Source organism: Sphaerodactylus townsendi, linkage group LG01 (assembly GCF_021028975.2).
Source record: "Sphaerodactylus townsendi isolate TG3544 linkage group LG01, MPM_Stown_v2.3, whole genome shotgun sequence".
NCBI lineage: Eukaryota > Metazoa > Chordata > Lepidosauria > Squamata > Sphaerodactylidae > Sphaerodactylus > Sphaerodactylus townsendi.
Window position 1 is genome coordinate 83,575,436 of NC_059425.1, and position 22,250 is coordinate 83,597,685.

At 39.1% G+C, this 22,250-nt stretch overlaps 1 protein-coding gene across 1 annotated transcript in view; it reads right to left on the minus strand.

Moving 5' to 3' along the window:
- Positions 1-2,089: 2,089 nt before the first annotated feature.
- Positions 2,090-22,250, minus strand: part of RYR2 (ryanodine receptor 2) — a 464,284-nt gene continuing 444,123 nt past the window's right edge. Inside the window, exons 98-106 of the mRNA XM_048485659.1 lie at positions 20,639-20,772; positions 19,563-19,623; positions 18,055-18,201; positions 17,407-17,541; positions 16,150-16,306; positions 12,480-12,544; positions 9,046-9,146; positions 7,857-7,908; positions 2,090-3,375 (exon numbers count right to left, since the gene is read on the minus strand). Of these exons, the coding sequence (XP_048341616.1) occupies positions 3,280-3,375; positions 7,857-7,908; positions 9,046-9,146; positions 12,480-12,544; positions 16,150-16,306; positions 17,407-17,541; positions 18,055-18,201; positions 19,563-19,623; positions 20,639-20,772 (948 nt within the window). The 3' untranslated portion in view covers positions 2,090-3,279. The remainder of the gene's footprint in view (positions 3,376-7,856; positions 7,909-9,045; positions 9,147-12,479; positions 12,545-16,149; positions 16,307-17,406; positions 17,542-18,054; positions 18,202-19,562; positions 19,624-20,638; positions 20,773-22,250) is intronic.

Here is a 22,250-nt window from a genome sequence, read left to right on the forward strand (position 1 = left end):
ATCGCTGTTTTAAAGATTTTAGTAATTCATTTTATTTATGCTTGTGCTGTACACCGCCCAGAGCCCCTTGGGGATGGGGTGGTATAAAAGCCGAAACAATAAATAAATAAATAAATAAAATGTAATTGCAAATGTAGCTGTGAATGTTATGGCAAATGCAACAGCAAATGCAAGCATAAATGAACCCCACCCAGACAAATGCAAATTTGCCTCACCCTCCTGTGAGATGGACAAAACATACACACTCACTCACACTGTATCATGGAGAGATACTTACTATGGCATGCCTCTGAAAATGCCAGCCATAGATGCAGGCAAAATGTTAGGAACAAAAACTACCAGACCACAGCCACACAACCTGGAAAACCCACAATAATCAGTTGATTCCAGCTGTGAAAGCACTTGACAATACATGAAAGACATTCCAGTTATTATGTGGTAGTCACTGTAAATTGTGCTACATGGTGACGGTGTACTGGTTTCCCATATTTTTAACATACCCACTCATAGTTGTTGTTGTTGTTGCCAATAATAGAAATATGAAGAAATTTTCCCTACTTGCATGGTAAAATGCTCAACACAAACACTTCATTATATGATGACAGCTGCCATAGGGATTTAAAGCTGCTTCAGTGCAGCAGTTGCAAGGTATATATCATCCCTTGGGCACCCCAGTTGTCATTTCTGTCAACTCTTCCAGTCATGTGAGGGTTGTGAGTGTTTTATTTTTTTAATCATACCTGGAGTAATGGGGCAAGTTGAGTTACACCATCCATGATTACAAGTTGCTAATAAACAAAATTCCTCAAATGTGTATGTATGCAATTAATGTCTGTAATTTTTCACAACAGAGTAGCTATGAAGAAGGTCAAGCAATACAAAAATAAAAAAAATACCAAGGTATTTGTAGAAAACATGTAGTTATTCAAAATAATCCTACACAGGTAAAAAGATAAAATTTGTAAGGAACTGTAAGGGTTTTCAAAGAGTATTCCTGGCTTGTCAGTTTTATATTTGAAAAGGAGAGCTTTTAAAATATACATTACAGCTGGTAATCCTGCACTAGATTTCTGAATTAATTCTGATTTCCATAATATAAATAATTACACTATTGTGTTGGATGATACCATGCAATAATGGAAGAGTTTTTACATAATACAGTCCCATTTGCACAAGCACTACTATATATCAAGTGTCCTCCCCCTTCCCATCAATGTTTATGGCTGCAACCATAACAACACTTTCCTGGTAGTAAGCCACATCGAATAAAATGCAACTTACTAAAGAGTAGAGCAGTTCGGGATTGTTCTGTGTATAAAAATCAAAACACTATTTCATGCAGTCATTATAGTCCAGTCTGGAAGTATGATAGGATTCGATCAAAAAAGGTTGTTATGTAGGGAAACTGCAGAAGCATACCTTGCACTATACTTATAAAAAGGGAAATGTAAGAAGGGATACAATCAAAGATGATGTAGCAGAAAGGACTATTTATGATGACTTCCTTGTTTGAGCCAGGGCTATTGTGAAAGTAGAAATTCAATCCAATCAATGAGTCCTGGAAAGCATGGAGCTGTTTCATGAACTCATCAATGCTTGGAATTCTAGGCAACAAGTTTTTTCCACAAAAGGAATTAATTTGTTCAGTTAACCTGCACAAAATGACCAAAGTTATATCCAGATCCATTTTTGCCTATATGATTCCTTAAGTTCTAATTTTGGGGAGAAATACAGACCATGAGTCTCTAGGAGTTCAGAATCACTGAGAGGAACGCAGGAAACTCATAAGTATGTAATTCAAAGAAGTATTTATATGCTAGCAAACACAGCATTTGCACTATTCTTAGATTAAGGATGACATAGTCCACAGTTTAAAAGATACACTGGAATTACCCTTCTGTTACAGTGAAATGACAGTAAGCAAAGCAATCTGTTCTTAAGTGAAAGCAGCAATGTGAGTTTGAAGTGGAAAGATAAGTATTGCGATGCAATTCCAGAGAAAGCAAATGACAAAAAGTGGTTCACTAATTTTGAAATTAACTGGCAATCTCCATAAGAAAGACTCCAAGTGATATCAAAACTACCTTCCTTCCATTCCAAATCTCTCCTTTTATTTGTAAAGACTGGCATTACAATTAAAAAGGACTCAAACTGGAGCGATGTACACATCATTGGTGTTTCATGTTGCAACTGATGAGATCCCTGAATGGATATTGCTTCACTTTTGATTTTAAAAATTGGCCTAAGAAAAATTTTAAATCCACTAATGATCACAAATGGCAAAATGAACAGAAAGAGAAAAAACAATAGGAAAAGAAAAGATAAACCAAAACTACTGGCAAGTTCATAACAGATACATAGTTGGTTGGTTGTTGACACCAGTTTCAAATGTACAATAAAGCCCACAACACTTTATTACTATGAATATTATCATGAATGAATTCTCATGTTGGATCAACTTGCTTCAGAAGGTTACTTTTTTGTTTAAACTTGCATAATAAACATGCAATGAAATTATTCTCTTTAACATTTTTTTCTGCAGTCTTTTTGTTTTCATACAAAGATTTCATAAAGTTGCAGTGTTGTATCAGAGCATTACCAAAATAAGTGTAAGATATAGGAAGAAACCTGTGAATTTACTTTAACGAGGAAAAAAAACTACTTTTTATCCTGAGACACGCCATAGTCTTATTCAAAAGATGTGCACCGCCAGATCCTTTCCCAGCCGCTCCAGAAGACAAAATAAATATTAACTGGGAAGAAAGGACAATTAATGAAAAGATAAGATGTCATCATGCACTCATCTTCTGCATAGCTCATCCTACATATAGTAAGGCACTATTTCTCCACAACTTAGTGTCCATAGCAATCCTTTATAGTACTCTGTGAATTAGAGTTCCTTCCAGGGTGATGAAACAAATAGACTGAATGAATGTGGCTATCACATTACCTCACATGTTCTCCTAATTAAGGAAGTAATCAGGCAGTCTCAGAAAAAAAAGCTGTCTCAAATCTTTTCTGTGTATGTACATCTGTGTCTGTGTTATTTATGCAGTTTAGTTTTGTGGGATGTTTTTTTTTCTATTTTCTTTCCAGAGTTGTTAAGTTTTCATTGTTCTCAAAGCAAACACAGAAGAAAAAAGGACAGCTGAGTCATCAAAAAAAGCTTTGGTGCTCAAAACAGCACACTGCTTAATAGATCCAGGGAATTAGATAGACATTCCCAAAAATGTGTTAGGAAAGGTACGGATAGTTTTTCAAGAGCCAGATGCCATGTCTTTAGTTGAGCTGGTCTTCATACTGCTTTCGAAAGCAATCACCGGCAGGGAAAAATTCCCAGCATCGTTCCTGATACATTTTCCATACATAGGATTCCTATAACAAACAGAAGAAAATGTATTAGGGGAGTAGCTATCACATATAAGGCTTTGTTAGGTCCCTTCCGCACACGCAAAATAATGCGTTTTCAAACCACTTTCACAACTGTTTGCAAGTGGCTTTTGCTATTCCGCACAGCTTCAAAGAGCACTGAAAGCAGTTTGAAAGTGCATGATTCTGCATGTGCGGAATGAGCCTTAGTTTTGATGTTTCAGAACTTCTGACAAGTTCCAACGTTTTCTTTTGCACTAAAAATATTTGCGCATGAACAATTGTTGCAGCCATACTTTAAAAAAAATTTAAACACCACCAGAAAACCAAACTTAATTATAGGATAAACTATTTTTGGTGTGTTTTCAAACAATACATTTTGTCATGGATGAAAGAGTCTTAAAATGTTTTAATTGCCTGTCCTTTTTCAGTTTCAAGTGAAGCCTATTTGTGATTCAGCTCTAGTTGGTTACAATTAGTTGCCACAATTGGCTGTCCTAGGTGGGAATATAGATACTCATACCCTTCTAGTCATTTCAACATAATTGAGATTATGTGGATGGAAATACAAAACAAGATTTGTTTCTGATTTCACTCTGCATATTCCACTCAGCTAAAATGCCAAAAAAGGCATCTTATTTCAAAATGCTTTAAAGTGTATCTTTTGTCCTTAAGCTGCCTGCAAGATATTTCCTGACTGGCTGTGTGGAAAGCAGAGCTCAGGAGGCATCTTATGTTTCCCGCCCAATGTTTCACTCTCTGATCAGTCTCATTCTTAAGGCACAGAAAAACGAAGTCAATCCAAGAAGGGCAGGTCTATCCAATACTTCTCAATGGGAGGTACACTGGTCTTCCGAGCAGCTAAGATTCTAGGATTTGTGCCTGCATATCTTTGCAAACAGTTCATTGATTTTTTAAAAACAATGAAAACCATATTTTGCCAGAATCAGCAGGACAAGCTGAGCACAACTGTGTACTCTTTGGTCTGAAAAGGTGCGCAGGATACAAGTCTGCAGAGCAAACGTCCTGGGGCAACCTTCAGCAAACAGTGGCAGGGAGAATTCAGCAGCACACAAAATGTCACGCACAAGCTGAGGGTGAAACTGACCAGAGAGCAAAATGGTTGGGTGGGAAACAACTTCTTTTTCCCTCTGACGCCTTCACAGCCTGGAAAGCACACCAGAAGCTGCCTCTTTTAAAGATGTCCCCTGGACATCTTCTTTTGGGCATGTGGAGTGAGAAGAGGTTTTATGAATTCTGTAAATTGTTTTTAACTTAATTTAATTTATTTTATTATGTGTAATGTTATTTTTGGCCTATTGTGTGCAATACTGTTTTTGGCCTGGTGTACACCACCCAAAGCCCTTCAGGGGTGGGCAGTTTAAAAATTTAATAAACAAACACACACACACACACACACAAATGAATAAATAAATAAATAAACAAACACACAAACAAATAAGAAGCTATCACCTCTTTTTAAGATGTCCCACAGATGTCTTTTCTGTGCTGTGCAGAATGGACACATGAGTTTTCCTGACTGGTTCAAAGTGTTTATGTCAGCAAAGAAGAAAAAAGAGGGCAATTCTTCCATGTTCCCACAAGTGTCTACTTGCAAAAGGTTAAATTACAATGCCAGAGCACACACAGTAGAAATGGGAGTGGGATATTACTACGTAAAGAAGTGGATACTATTATTATTGTTGTTGTTGTTGTTGTTGTTGTTGTTGCTGTTGTAGATTTCACAGCTGCCAGATCTTTAGCTGGTTGTTGGCCTTCATTACAATTCGAGCCTCACCCAGAGGCCTAGGAAGTTGTAATGTATCAGTGTAGTATTCGTGCGGATCCCAGCAGGGCTGCCTTTTAAATTTGACAGATGTTAATTTTGTCAATTCAAAGATGTTTCAAGTGCTGCCCTAGTGTTTTCGGAATGGCGCCCAGTATGCCAATTACCACTGGGTCAACCTCAGCTGGTTTGTGCCATAGATGCTAAAGCTCGATTTTCAAATCATGGTATCTAGTGACCTTCTCCTGTTCTTTTTCAATGACCCTGCTGTCACCAGGGACTGCTATGTCGATGATGCTCACTTTCTTGTCCTTGATCACAGTGATGTCTGGTGTATTGTGTTTCAACACTTTGCCCATTTGGATTTGAAAGTCCCAGAGGAGCTTGACCTTCTCATTTTCCATTACTTTCTCCAGACAGTGTTCCCACCAGTTCTTAGCTGATCTTATGTTGTAATTCTTGCATAAATGCCAGTGGATCATCTTGGCCACTGAGTTGTGCCTCTGTTTGTACTCAGTCTGGGCAATCTTTTTGAAGCAGCTGAGGACATTACAGTTTCATCAGCTTCTTTGCACAATCTGCATTTTGCATCATCCGAGGATTTTTCGATTCTGGCCTTGATCGAATTTGTTCTAATGCCTTGCTCTTGAGTGGCTAAAATCAGGGATTCAATTTCCTTTTTCAGACTTCCAGTTGTTAACCACAGCCAGGTCTTTTCATTGTCCACCTTGTCCTTGATCTCCTTTAGAAATTGGCCAAAGCCGCAAGAGCTTTTGTTGTGCTTACTTGCAGCTTTCCAGTCCATTTTAATCACATTTTTTTTTTCTGTATTCTTGTTTGGTTTTTCTGGGTCTTCAGCAAATGTCTGTTCTTCACTTCAATCAATGCCTGTTCTTGACTTTCCTTCACATAACTGGCCAGTGCATGTTCCTCCTCTTCCACTGTTTGCTGTACTTGCAGTAAGCTTTTGCCACCAGATCTCCAGGGAAGGTATAATCTATCAGTATCACTGTGTGGATGTAAGGCATGGTGCACTGTTATAAGCTTCCGAGTATTTAATGCATCCAACTCAGCCTGTGTCCAGTTGATGATTCCTGCAGTGTACCTGATGACGGGTATGGCCCAAATGTTGTTGGCCTTGATGGTATTCCCGCCGTTTAATTTAGATTTCAAAATTTTCCTGATTCTGGGTGTATTCTCTGCTGACCACAGACTTCACTTGCCTATGCTTGATGCTGTTCAGCTGTAAAATGCCCAGGTATTTATATGGTGCCTCTTGGTTGCAATTGATGAGTTGTCCATCAGGCATTTCTATGCCATCACTCTCAGTGATCTTGCCCCTCTTTATTGTCACAGTGGCGGACTTTTCCAGGACAAATTCCATTGAAATGTTTGTGCTGAGTATTCGGACTGTGTTTACTAGTAACTGGATTTCTATGTCTGATTTCCTGTACAGCTTTAAATCATCCATGTACAGCAAATGTGAGATTTTTCCCAAGTATTTGCCCATTTGATATCCCAACTTTGTTTTCTTTAAAATTACTGTTAATGGGATCATGGCAATGATAAACAGAAAGGGCGATAGTGAATCACCTTGGAAAATTCCTCACTTAATATTGACTGTTCCGAAGTTTTTATTTCCAACTGTCAGTTCAGCTTTCCACTGTCTCATCGTTTTTTTAGTGAATGCTCGAATGTTTTTGCTGATGCCAATTGTTTCCAAGCATTTCATGATCCAATTATGGGGCAGTGAGTCAAGTGCCTTCTTGTAATCGATCCAGACCATATGCAGATTCGTTCTTCGATTCTTGCAGCTCTCCATTATCATTTTGTCTATCAGGAGTTGATCTTTTGTACCCCTGCTCCTTCTTTTCTTCTTTTTTTGCTCCACTAGCAGGATATTATTTTCCTCCAAGTAGTCCATGATCTTATCTACTATTATGCCGGTGAGCAGTTTGAGCATCGTGGGTAAACATGTTATTGGCCTGTAGTTTCCAGGTGTTGTTCCTTTGACTGGATCTTTCTGAATCAAATATGCCTTCCCAGTTGTTAGCCATTCATCAGTTTCACCATTTTGCATGGCTTCATTGAACTGCTTGACCATTGTCAGATGCAAACTGGTAAGGTATTTGAGCCAGAAGCCATGCAATTTACGGTGTCCTGGTGCCATCCAGTTTTTCACTTTCTTGCTTTGATTTGCTATCATATTATTATTATTATTATTATTATTATTATTATTATTATTATTATTATTATTATTATTATTATTATTATTGGAGGAAGAAGAGGAGGAGGAGGAGGAGGAGTTTGGATTTATACCCCACCTTTCTCTCCTGTAAGGAGACTCAAAGTGGCTTACAAGCTCCTTTCCCTTTCTCTCCCCACAACAGACACCTTGGGAGGTAGGTGGGCTGAGAGTGTTGTGAAGGACTGTGACTAGTCCAAGGTCACCCAGCAGGAATGTAGGAATGTGGAAACACATCTGGTTCACCAGATAAGCCTCCACCACTCAGGTGGAGAAGTGGGGAATCAAACCAGGTTCTCCAGATTACAATCTACCTGCTCTTAACCACTACACCATACTTGCTCTTCAAGAACAAATCAAGTACAGATCTGAAGTTACGCAAGTTCATTTTTCACATATTTTCACATTATTGTCAGAAGCATCCTGTGTGTGTTACTCAATATGATACTCACTTACCTGCCCAGTGTGCTCTGTTTCATCTTTATTAATGAGATACATCAGAAAAAATCTAAGATAAAGAAGAGTATACATTAGAGTTCATGATACATACAAAATAGATATTATGTTAACAGAGATGGTACTTTTTAGCATATATAAATGGTAAAGTATGACAACTTTTTCAGCACAGTCCTGGGGTGAGTGTGGCAAAAAAATGCAGCAGGCCAAGGGTGTCAAGTAATGGTGGTGAATCTACGTGGAAAGGATGAACCCAGAAGCATGGCAGGAGAGTCAGTTCTCCAAGCTGTCTTAGCCTGGGAAGGTCCCCCAGAACCTGCAACAAAATTGTGCCAGCAAAATCCATGTCATAGCCAATAGGTTTCCATTCAATGGAAAAGGAAACATACCTGTCTTCTAACACCTGACCATAAGCCCTGGCATAACACAGGATACTGACTGCAGCCACAGTCTATCACCTCCTTCTCCAGCAGCAGCCAAACACCTCTCCTCAGCCAAACATCATCTAATCACAGCCCCCCTCTCAGCATTACTTAAATCCCAGCCAAAATGCTCTATAGTTCTGTAAGTATGGCACACAGCATGAGCCTCTGTATCAGAAGTCTCTGTTGTGCACATTTAGAACCAAACTAGATGTTGTGGCCACTGGTGCCCCTTTAGAGAAGAACGTGGCCATTTAAAAATACTGCAAAGGCCCAATCCGAATGATGCAACAGGACCAGGCGATCTTGGTTTCCCCCAATTCACTTTTTCAAGCATGAAAACATCCCCACCACAGCTGTTTTGGTACTTGAAAATTTACAGGGGGCAAACATGATCACCTATTTTTAAATAGCCAATTTTTTCTTTAAAATGGAGTTGATGGGTACAGGTTGGAAAAAAGGATTATCATTTCCAGGATACACTGTTGCTAGGGGAAAAAAGCTACGTGGAGGCTTTTCCACTGCCACACTCAGAAAACCCACAACAGCCAGTTGATTGTGACTGTGAAAATCTTCCACAATGCACTACTTTTCTTTATCTTTTCTTCATTTCTTCTTGAACCATAATGTGACCTTATTTATGAGTCTAAATCGCTATGTATGACCAATGGCAATCTATTGTGTTTTTATGAAGGGCTCTGCTTCAAATTATTAGCTTTGTAAATCCTTTAATGATGTTAAGTATTTGGTGATATTAAAGTACTTACAGATAGTTAGCCAAGTTGTGTTCCTGTAGAGTGTGTGTTTCAAAGCCATGGGGCACTGTGTCAAAGTAATCATTTCCTATCCCACAGATAAAGCATTTGGTCTAAAAAGAATAAAGATGCATACATATTAATATGCTCTGCACCAATACATGCTACTTTCAAGGAAAACACACTTAAAACTATTCAGATCAAGTTGAAGATTTTATTAGGAAAAGGTCTTTTTCAGTGATTGCATCAGGTCCCCCAAGTACTTGAATAGAATTAATAGTAATCACGTTGTTTTCTTTCTGTGTTATTAGGTATAAATAAACATACTGGTAAATAAACATGAATAAAGAAAGAGCAATGTTGGTGCTGAAATCCAAAATTTCATACCTACTTTCCCCAGAAATCGTATTTACATAGCGGCCTACAGCTTTTAAATAATAGAAATACTTTGAATGTAGAAGGACCCATATTCAGTCCTTAATTTTTTTTACATCAAGTCACAGCTGATTTAGGGCAACCCTGTTGAGTTTTCAAGGCATGAGATGTTCAGAAGGGGATTACCATTGCCTGCCTCTGTGTCATGCCTCTTGGTATTCCATCCAAATACTTGCCTGGGTTAGGCTACAAGTAAGTGACTGGCCCAAGTTCACAAGAAGTTTCCAAGGCAGACTGGGAATTCAAGCCTGCGTTTCCCAGCTCCTAGTCTGACACCTTAACCACTATATCACTCTGGCTTTCTTCAGTCCTTAATACTGCCCCTGAAGAGTAACTCATTTGCCTTAAAAGGCTTTTGTGTGATTCCTTGCTAAGTAACTACCGTGTTTCCCCGAATATAAGACAGTGTCTTATATTAATTTTTGCTCCCCAAGATGCGCTATGTCTTATTTTCAGGGGATGTCTTATTTTTCTGGGTTCTGTTCCTCGGGCATGCTTCCAAACAAAAACTTTGCTATGTCTTACTTTCGGGGGATGCCTTATATTTTGCGCTTCAGCAAAACCTCTACTATGTCTTATTTTTCAGGAATGTCTTATATTAGGGGAAACAGGGTACCAATCACAGTTGACAATACAGTGGTCAAAATGAACCAATAGTATGCCTCTTATAAGGCAGTTTCATACATCTTTCACTGAATCTGCAACATCTTTAAGTAACAGTGATATTTACAATTATTATTTATTATTAATTTATTATTATAAACCAAGTATGTCCTCACTGTAGAGAATGGAGCAAAGGAAGTTGCAAACACACCAGTCACAATGAATAGCCTTTAAGATGCACCATTCACCAAGACTATGTCACCACATAACACCATCCAAGGGGCAGTCAAACTCTGAAAACTCAGTACTAGGCTTGGAGATTCAGATGAAACAAATACCAGATTCAACCTGAATCTGGGAGAATTTTGGCATATTCAGACAAAAATTGGCCAAATATGTCCTGCCTGAATATGAACATATCTGACTGCAAGGTGAAGGGCTGGGGGGGGGGGGGGTTTTTGCATTTTGGCCTGCATGTTTAAAGCTAGCAGCACCAAAACTTCAGGGTATCATTTGGAGACTGTTCTGATTATACCACCCAAGTTTGGTTCAGCAGGGCTAAAGTAATGGAACCCCAAAGGGGGTGTCCCCATCCCCCATTGTTTCCAATGGGAGCTAACAGGAGATGGGGCTACCCATTTCAGAGTTCATAACTTTGGCCCCCCTGACCCAAACTTCACCAAACTTGGGTGGTATCATCAGAACAATCTCCGGATGACATCCTGAAATTTTGGTGCCACTATCTTTAAAAAATGCACCCCTGACAGGCACCAAGAAATTTGCCCAAGATGGGGAATTTTTGAGTGTGTAAGCAGGCTGCCCATTTTTGAAGATAGAGGCACCAGACTTTCAAGGTGGCTCCAGGAGGCCCTCCTGGTAACAGCATCCAGGCTTGGTCAACTTTGCTTCTGGGGGTTCAATTTTTGGGGCCGCCAAAAGGCACTTTTCTTGGGGTGCCTGTCAGGGGGTGCATTTTTAAAGCTAGCGGCACCAAAATTTCAGGATATCACCCAGAGACTGTTCTTATGATACCACCTGAGCTTGGTGAAGTTTGGTTCAGGGGGGCCAAAGTTATGGACCCTCAAAGGGGAAGCCCCATCTCCTGTTAGCTCCCATTAGAAACAATGGAGGTCCCTTTGCGGGGTCCATAACTTTGGAGATCCATAACCCTTTGGGGGTCTATAACTTTGGCCCCCCTGAACCTAACTTCACCAAACATGGGTGGTATCATCAGAACAGTCTCTGAATTATACCCTGAAAGTTTGGTGCCTCTAGCTTTAAAAATACACCCCCCTGTAGGCCTAAATGTGAACAAACTCTGCAAAAATACAAAAAAATTCAAACGGATCTGAATTTTTCAGATATACCCGAATATTCAGGTATAGTCAAATATGTTGTTTGTCTTATTCTGATATACAGATAATTTTATGCCCAAATAAATCTGAATTGTACCAAATTTTTAGGGTATTTACCAAGCCTACTCAGTACAATCCTTTGCTGCACAGAAGTAGCTGTGTCGTCCCTGTTCAGGCTTATCCACCCCCTGCCCAAATGTGCCAGTTACCATTTTCCTTCACATTAGAAATCCCTCCCATGTAGAAAATTAGTTTGTCAAGGAAAAGGATAAGATATAATTCTCTCTCTAAAATGCTATCTTTATTATAGCTGGGGATACTGATGTGAGAAAGAAAATGCTCCGTTCTCCACCTGCAGCCTGAAACTGCACAGTCACAGGAATTAAGTATCAGAATGTTTCTTGAGTCATAAATAGATTAATTGGCTGGTAATTGTTTATTTGATGTGAAATTATGCGATTATATATTCCTTATGGGATAGGAAGACATGTAAAAGGCACATTTTAGTTATTCCTGTCCACATGGAATCTGTCCAGCCTCGATGGGTTTGTTCAAATTTCAAATCTCCATATTTTTTGTGAACTCTGCAAGCAATAACGAAAAAGTGCTAAAATTCATGTAAATTACTTGAATTCGGTACTAAAAGCCTGCTTAAATGACAAGGTCCTATATTGCGCATATTGTGGTAGACCTTTTAAAGGAGGCATTCCATAACTTCACTGATCACCATTCTTCTTCCTCCAAACTTTGTATTTGACTCTTGGAGAGCAATTTCAAGATATCTTTAGATCTAGTTTGGGTGCAACGTGACCTGAGATCTAGACAAGAAGCATTATTAAAAATAATGGGTTAATTCATGCAGACAAGTCAAAGAGATTTTTGTGCATGGAAGGCAATGGACATCCTTCAGACTTCTAATAGCAACCAGTATTTTACGTTACCCTGTAAAAGGCTATTTATTTCCTATATTTTATTTTCTATTATGCAGGATAATCAACATTTTTCACAAAAATATAGTAGGGACTGTAAATGAGTTGCAGACTTTCTTTTTACCTCCATGTCTTCTTTAACTTGTTCCTGCTGATCTCTTAACTCTCCAAAAGCATCAATAATTAAACCTGGTTTTAAAAGAAAGAAATACTTCAACATCTAAGCATGAAAGTCTGACAGAGCCCTGCTAATGTAGAGCTCTAAAAATGTAATGTTAGACCAGAAGACTTTTGCACCTTGAGATACAAAAACACTACATGTACAATGAAACAAGTTCTTTATTTATTTGGGTTTTAATTAGTTTTCTGCAGCAACCAAAACTATGCTACATTCACTGAATGTTAGAAACAGATTCACAATTTAAGCGGCAGAAATAATCATTATGTGTAAACTTCAATGGTGGTATAATGGCATTTTCTATGGTAACAGAAGGGGCAATTACCAATGCAGAGTCCAGGAAAATAAGGGAGAAAAAGGAGAAGCTGTAGGAAAATATATATATTATTTATATCTATAGATCCCTACACATCTTGTATGCTGCTCCATCAGTTATGCTGCTTCATCAGCCCACTGATATAACTTTTTAGGCTATTCCGAAAGTGATGGATCCCCATGATAGGGTACAACAGAGAAAAGAAACACAATGAATCCTTAGAATATAGCTACAGGAGAGTTAGGTAATAGCCTAGATTTTTTTTTTGTATCTGGCTTAACTATAGGCCTGATTAATGAACTTTAAATACAGCTCCTATGTTTTATATTTTAAAAAAATCATGTTCAGGTCTAACTTAAAAAAAACTAACTATACTTTAAAAATATTCTTGTTATTATATATCATTTTACTTTTATTATCTAGATCCCCTGACAAAGAAGTGTGCAGAACACCTAGGGATCTATTTAATCATTCATGTGCACATATCTGAGGACTCTGGGTCCAAAACTCCATAGAAAAGTTTACTGTTGCACCAGTGTGTATGCCAATGCTTCCCAATGTAAATATATAAAACCAGAGGAGAGAGATCATAGTATATTGACGTTAAACACTCTTCTTTACTATGTCACTATAAGACACATGGAATTCAGTCATAATACCAAAATATGTTTTGCAGGAAGATGTCCAGGAGCTACATTCTTTTCACAACTCCTGATTCATTATTCACAATTCTTGTTTCCCATGACACGAGCAGTAAAGCCTATTATACGAATAAATACAACAGGCTCTAGAAAACAGTTGGTGGGTTAATGATGGCCATCAAGGAGACCAACCCCTCCTTTGTTTTCTTTTTCCTTGTTCCTGTGTCACCAGCTCCCTCTTCATCCTCCTCCTCTTTCTGGAAGCTTGCATCAGTTAGTCTTTAAAGTATCATAAAGCTATTCTGATTTGCTTCAAGCTAGCCACCTTTTCCCTAAAGCGCAGCGAGAGCAAGAGTCCCTGGAAAAGACAATAATGCTGTGTGTTAAGTGCCATCAAGACATTTTCAGATCATGGTAACCCTATGAATCAATGTCTTCCAAAACATCCTATCACTAACAAGTTTCACAAGCGAACTCTAAAGCTAAAACAACTTGAAAGCAGCAGGAAAAGAGGAAGCCCCAGTATGAGATGGATTAACTTAGTCAAGGAAGCTTTAGTTTGCAAGAGCTGATCAAGGCCATAAACAAAAGGATTTTCGGGAGATTATTAATTCATAGGGTCACCATAAATCGGAAGCAATTTGTCTTGACTGCCTTGCATAAATGACTGAAGGACTTTCCACTGAAGAAAAAGAAACTTAAGTTGGAGGAAGTTTCCTCAGACTTAGAGGGAGGCTTTGTGCAAGTTGCACTCATCCTCAGCAGAGCTCAGTACTAGGCCAAAGCTTGTTAGGAGCTTGGAGTTGGTCTCCTGTTCCTTATTCACACTTCCTAGTTTCTTATTTGTAAATCCATTTGGAAATAATGAGGATAATTGCACAAGCTGGAAATTAACTTTAGCCTCCTCAGCTTGCTATTGTTGTTAACTACCATCATTTCCCAGCAGCTCCCTTTGCCCTCTGTTTGGGTCAGGGTTCCTTTGGACTCTCCACACCAATTTTTTCTTGACTAGGCCTTCCAGGCTGCCCTGATTCCTTGGCAACAGGAGAAGCCCAAAGTCTGCTCTTGCAACCACCACCTCCTTTGGAAGGGGTGAAGAGAGAGGGGATGGGGAAAGGCAGTCACCACAGTAGGAGGGAAAGAGGTTGCTGGGGCTGCCAGGCTCTTTCCCTACTGCAGTGAGAAGAAGCCCCACTGAAGAAAGAACAGCCAAGAGGTCCCAGCAGGTAAGTCTCCCCTCTCTCCCTTTCTTTTTCTTGCCATGATTAGCTTCTGAATGAAAATGTTCCGGGGTTCATGGCTTTGTAGAAGTTGCACCCAGTGCTCTGAAGTCTTAACTGTGTAGAAGCTGGCTGCGATTCTTCAGCAGCAAGGGACTGTTGAGAAAAGCCATTTGTGTATGTTTACTTTTTCTCTACCCCTATACTCCACTCTGGCAATTAACTTTTACATTTATTTTACTAAGGAGAGATTTTTGGGTTTAAGTATAGCCTAGTGGACCCCTTTTCCCCTTTTAGCCCCAATATTATTTAAAAGGATTGTAGAAAGACATTTTCTCACCTCCTTAAAGATCAAAATCCCCCCCCCCTTGGGGTTACCTGAGATGCCCTGACCAGGTCCGAGCTAGCCCTGTCTCATTAGATCTTATAGGCCAAGCAGTCTGGTTTTCTTCAAGCAAGCAACTGCCAAATTCCACTATTCTATTTGTGTTGGTTACCAGTTCTGTGTGAGCCCTGCCCCCAAGCCATTTGTGCGTGGTGATTGGCTGGAAGTGAGTCATCTCCACCCTCTAACATTCTGCTTTTAAAGACATCCAGTCTGAACTGACAGAAATCATGAAGCAACATTGCCAAAAAGCAGGTGTGAATTACCAAGAGGCTGAATCCTAGTTAGCTAAATGAATGAAAGATCTGTGCTCAACTGGTCTAAAGTTGATAATTAATCAGTATGAAATATATTGCTGGAAAATATGGCTAAGTCACCTATATTTTTATAAAGCCATTTCAGAGTACACGATTCTCTTATTTTAGATGCAGAGCTCTAGGTAAGTTTAAATGCATTTAAATGTATGTTTCTTTTCAACCTCTTCCAGCTTCATACTTTCTCAACATCTTTTTTCTTTTCCCCCCTCCGTCTTCACTTATAGGAGCTCTTTGTAAAGAGGCTGTTTAGCCTCACCCTTCACCATCATTTGCTAATTCCCACTTCACCAGTCACACCTGGCCTAGCATGGGGAGTGGTGATTGCTCTCTTCTCCTTTGTTTCTCTTGCAAAGCTGCCAGCTTTCTTGCCTCCTGCTGCTGCCATTCCCCCCACCCATTACCTGTGCCCTGGGACTGCCTGGGATAGGTTACAGACCATCTGGGATTGCCTCTGTTTTCCTAAGGCCCACCCCTCCCCAGGCCTCAGTGCCTGGGTTGCTGCTGCTGCTGGCACCAGATGGGCCTGGTTGACTATTCTTGGCTCTGCTTCAGCCTCCTTTGTTGATGCCTTAGTAGCGCTATCATGAGGCTAGACTCCAAACAGTGCCACCTGTGGAAACAAGTGGCACTATTCCCAGACATTATATAAACTTTTTCTCTATACAGGACCATAACACAGAAAGAGTGGCTTAGATTATGATAAATAAAAGCACAAGAAAAACATTACAAAACTGTACCTTGTATGATAGCTAGCAGAATAACAATTACAAAGAAGAAGAAAGTAATATCAAAGATGATTCGATAAATTTCATATTCATCTCCTGCTGGATCTTCAATTTCATCACCAATTCCTCCACCAGCACGTACTCCCACATACATGTGAAACATGTAGCACTATAAGTACATAAGAAGAAATAACACCATTAAAGAATTGACATTCTTCAGAAGTGGGTGTCACTGTTAACAGGAATTTCTTGTTTGTTTTACTGTAGGATTTAAGAGTTTTAAATTAGAAGAGAAGAAAGAGTCCTTCTATCCTAGTGTCAGAATGCTACCTGACCAAAGAATGTTAGCCAAGAAAGCAGAACAGTTTTTTTGCTTGAGGGGGTGTGGTAAGAACTCTTACACTAGTATTCCATAGATGAATCACGTTTCTTAATCAGATAAAACATTTGCTTAGCTTTCAAAAGTCTCTAGCTGCAGTATACAAGAAAGACAAATTGCTATGGTTGGAAAAAAGATGAAACAGAAATTGAAACTGAACGGGCAGCATCTACTTGTGTTGCTGACAGTCCATCAAGTATTGTTATCTCAGGTTGTTGTTGTTTTTTTAAAAAAAACCCTGTAGATATAGCAAACTATATGAAAAAGGTCCTCACAGATCTTTCAGAAGTTATGAGATTCTCATGGACAAAACAACGTGTGGGACAAAGGTCTTGAATAGGGATACCAACCTCCCAAAGGGACGTAGGGCTACCCTGGAGTTACAGCTCATCTCTAGACTACAGAGGTCAGTTCCCCTGAAGAAAATGGATGCTTTGGAAAGTGAACTCTGGCATTGTATCCCACCATAGTCCCTGTCCTCCCCAGGTTCCATCCCCAAACCTCCAGGAGTTTCCCAACCCTACATTTCTGGAGTCAGAAAGCTAACCAAGACCACCCTTTCTCTCTCAGACTCATGAAAAGCCTGCTCTGCTGCATTTCCTCTACTGATGATGGAAGGTGGTTTTTTTCCCTGGATTCCTTTCCTGCTTATATAAAATCATCACCATGACTTTCCTCGTTTTAAGACTAACCAAATACGTCAAAGTTCTGATCTGACAGTTCTTTAATACTGGTACCTCCTTACCATGTCTAATTCCTGAAAGTTTTCAATATATCCTTTGTCTTCCTTAGTATATAATATTAGAATCTTCAGTAAACATACTAACTGTATGAGTGGGACATATATAAACAAAATAGGAGAAAAGGAACAGAAGTCACATATGATTTACCGTTAGCATATCATCGCATTTCATATCTGGCATATCTCCATCTTCACTCTTATTGTAGAACTTGCGGAAAAAATTGAATGCGACTACAGTGTATAGGTAAACTACAACTGCCAGTAATCCCACTGTTAGCACAAGCTGAAAATACAAAGGTAATAAGAAATGTGAATTATGAGTAACAAAACATTGTAAATTAAGTGTAAATAGTCTTTTTAGAACTGGAATTGATGACAAGACAACAAGTGAAGATCCAGATATTTGTATTATTTATTTATTAAATTTAATATGCCTCCCCTCCCCATTCTCAGTTCTCTCTACAGACACAGGAATCTTATTGTATTGCAGCAATAAATTTCAATGCCCAAAATTTCAAGAAGAGTTGTCCTGATCAGAAACGGGATGTTATTTTCCCCTTTTCTTTTTTCTTTTTAAATTTAGAATAAATATGCCATAATTTCTTCCATTTGTTCTGCAAATGTTTTTAGGATACAAAAGTATCTGCGGCATTAACTATTATGCTCTAAAGTGCCACTTTCTACTTTCTATTGGAAGGACACTTTGAACTAAAAGCATAGCATAATACCAAGGGAAACCTAGAGTTGACAGTGTGATGGATAAATAGATAAATTATCATTTTCTCTAAAGAATTACCTGTTTCCCATTGTGGGTTACTGATGACAGTATAGTCCGCAGTGTTTTGAATCCCATTGCTATGTCAAGGAGATGAGCAGCAAAGAAAAAGTTGTTGTAGTGACCAAGGATTGACATGGTCATATACCAAGCCAGGTAAAGAAAAGACTTTTTTTAAGGGGGAAAAGAATAAAACAAGGTTAGAAAAAGGTAATATGGTAATGGTGATTCACTGAACTCAGATTGCATAGTCAAATGGCAAGTCATACCAAGGATACTTTCAAATGTATTCTTTAAATCCCAAAGCCGTTGATGGCGATTTGGAAGTTTTAAAAATGATATTGGTCACATATTTGATATTGGTCACATTGTAACAGCAAACAAGGCTTATGTGTTGGGCACGGGGGGGGGGGACACTCTAAAACAGATTTGTGTAGGAGAAAACATATTTTAACATATTTTTGTAGTTTTAAGCACATGAAGAGATAGCTTTGATGGCTCCCTGAAATTTTTTTGTTTCTGTGTTGCAGGTATGAACAATTGCATTTTTCATGGGATGGCCATAAAACCCAATAGGGTTGTCATAAGTTGGTTGTGAACTGAGGACACTCGCCAATTGTAGCCCTAGCCCACCAATGTTCCAGCTGATTAGTGGGCAGAAACTGAGGCCAAAGGGAAGTGACTGTCCTGGGGATAATTTTTTTTAAGGTAAGGCCTTTCTGACTGTAGAATTCCTGACTATTCCTAGAGCTATCACGAAGTGACACAAGCAGCTGTAGCAAGTGCCAGAAACTCTATGGTGATCTTATCATAGTGTTTCTGGCAATTGCTAGAACTCTCTTTGTCATTTCTGGGTAGTTCTCAAAGAGCCCTTCAGGGGTGAGCATTATATTAAATTGAACAAATAAATAAATATTAAATTGAACAAATAAATTTTAAAAATTGGCAACTTTTCAATTTGTCTCATGGGATACTGTCCCCCCAACCTTCCCCTCTATCTTTTTGAGGTTTTCATAGACATTGGTAAAACAGAGAATAGCATTCTGTATTCAATTATTAGATTTTACTCCTAAATGTTCTGGGAAATTTGACAGACAATTAGCAAAATGAATCCCTTGGATTAAAGATGGAACAAAACTGAGACACAGGCAGAAGATCTATTCATCCATAATTACTATCCGTGTTCCCATTTTCTAGACATGAGCAAACTTAAGCACCAGCAAAACAGCCGGATATTTTAATATGGAATAAAATATTTTCCTATATGTAAATAGTCTCAATGTGTTGGGGATGCATTCAAGAAAAAACATGCCTTTCAAAAATGACTAGGACAAATCAGGCTGTAGTGAGTAAATAATCAAAATTTCTCCACATAGGGGGAATATAAGTGTGTGGTAAATATATCACACGGTAGCATATCCTCTTAAGGAACCTAAACAGGATAGGTTTTCAGTCTGATATCAAGCTTATGATAATAAACAATTTCTTCCCTTCAAATATCCAAGTTATATTTCATGGTATGAACTTACATTATCAGTGAAAACAACTCCTAATTTCCACATCTGATACTTTACATCAACAGAATTCAGCCTGCAAAAAACAAATGCAGTAGGCAGTGATTCTGCATCTAATCTATAAAGAATGTCTCTTTACCAAAGGGCTGCCAGTCCTGGTCATAGGTGCCACCATTGCTTCCCAAAATAAGCCACTGGTGACCTGTTTTACATTAGTGTCTACAAGCATTACAAATAAAATAATATGAAATTAAAGTTGGACTTAATGCAAGTTATTTTATCTTTAAAATGCCCATCAAATTATTAAAATGAACTGCTCAGCAAATTCACTATTTGCTTCTTGGTCCACTTTGTAAAAGTCATCTTACCAACCTCAAAAGGTTTGTTAAATTGTTAAATGGCCTTGAATAGTGGCAGAGATTTACTGTTTTGTCACTGTCATCAGCACCACAGAGCAGGCTTTAAAATGCAGTCTTAACACACTGTTGCAAAGACTTTGAGCTGTGTTTGGTCTGAACTCCACCAGGCATTAATGAACTACCCATGATAATCTTCTCTGTTTCTGGATCAGATATCTCACATGCTGCACAAAATACCAAATTCATGTTATGGCTAGCTGTATGGTGAGACTAAATGGTTCTTGGTACAGGCGCATGCAAGTCATGATGGCCATGAAGTTCTGAGTCCCTAGATAGTAATGTTTTGGCATGGACATTGAAGTCCCTAAGAACTAGCAGCCTGAGGATCTCTAATGTTAATGCTGAACCAGCTGTGCCACCTCAGGCACAGAGACTGTTGGAAAGCAGAGTGGATGATATACCAACAGAATTCCTACTCTGTCTCAAGAACTTAACACTATATAGAGATCCTTAATCAAAGCAATTCTGACTCCCTGGCCAACTGACCTAGCCACCTGGGGAACTTGAGAATCCCAGCTGGCAAATCTGTGTTAGACAGATACTTATTGTAGTAGAGTAGACTGAAGTACTGATCACACAAAAAGTAGACATAATTTCAGTTTACGAGAAACCCACTTATTTAATAATAAATGCAAATACTTGAGTTTTTTGAATCAACTGAAAAAAACTTACACAGCTGATAAAGAACTATCCTTTTTGGGTTTCTTTTTTTCTCGAGCATCACTGAAATCCAGAGCAGCTTTGTCCATTCCCAGTAATTCACTAATTCTATCCTTGCCATAGAATTCTCCATATTTATCCATAACCTGAAGATCACAATGGAGACAACTGTCATTCCTTCCCTCTAATTTTTAGTCAAGTTATCCAGTACTGCAGCCAGAATGAGAAGCAGTAAAATACAAGCTGATTTATCACTGATCCTGTGATCTGGCTATATGGTAATGGAGCACACAGGATAAGGTCTTTTTAAGTCTGACATTTGGACAAGAAGCAGAACCAGCATATACTGTCAGAACAGCAGTAGCCATCAGCTTAATTGGGTTACAGCAGGCTGCTTATAAAAAAGTACTATAACTTATTGAAATAATAATTTACAATCTGTAACCTTGTCAATTTAGATTTGTATGTATTTTATAAATTGAGATCAAAATCAAACTTTTAAAATAGAACGTATTACAGTGGTACCTCAAAAATCAACGCCTTCAATAATCGTCAATTTCAGTAATTGACAATTGCCAGGCACTGATTTCCACACTCGAAAATCATCGGCTGCCTCGATTTTCAGCGGCCGCCAAGGGTACGCAAACGCTGTTGCGTGTACGCAAATGCCATTGCGCATGCGCTGTTTTCGGAAATTGCAGATAATCTCTGGACAGATTATGGGTGATTTTCGAGGTACCACTGTAGTTGTCTCTCTTTAAATAACTTTAATATTATAAATACGCACAAATATTAAAATACGCACAACACATACAAACAGGAAGAAACATACTGAATGCTGTGACAGATCTAGCAGCAGGTGAAGACAGAAAAGTCAGAATGTAAAGTGTTAAACCCTCACAGAGCCTGAGAGCGTAATTGACAGGATGGGAGTGGGCAGAGTTTTAGAAGCACTCTGGCCCCTTCCGCACGGGCCAATAAACACAGGTTAACACAGTATAAAACCTGTGTTGGGGGGAACTTTGAATGGATCCCACTCCTAATGCAAGTACACTCCATGTCCCCCCCCCAGGGTTTTCAAGAATAGAACTATCTACAATAATTTTATTTTAACATGGATTGCAGTCACAGCTGAGCGAACGGCAGCCCCAGGAAGCGCGTTACTTGGCCGAACTTCCCTTTTTTTCCAGTCCCCACCTTTCTGCTGCATAGCTACAGAGCCCATGCCTGCCAGGCTTCATAGCTACACAGTGAAGGGAGGTGAGTGAAAACTAAAGTGCCTCCGTGCAAAGGTGCACACCCCAGCCAATGTGCTTGCTGACCATGGGATATCCAACCATGCAAATGGCCTTGGGCTATGATGGGTTCATTTATTCCACCTGCAACTCACCTGCTGTACCTTAGACCTTCAAACAAAGACTGAGTGGAGCTCAACTCTGAGTTCCACAGAGAGCAGATGTATCTAACTGTCTGGGAGAGACCTGTGGTTTTGTCAGGAACAGAGTATTGGAACAGCAAGAGTCCCAAACTCTGGCCAGGAAGGGTCATTACTTCTAAGTAGAGAAGAATTCCTAACCCAGGTTCTTGGAACAAAGCTAATTAATCTTCTGGTCAGTGGGAAGAA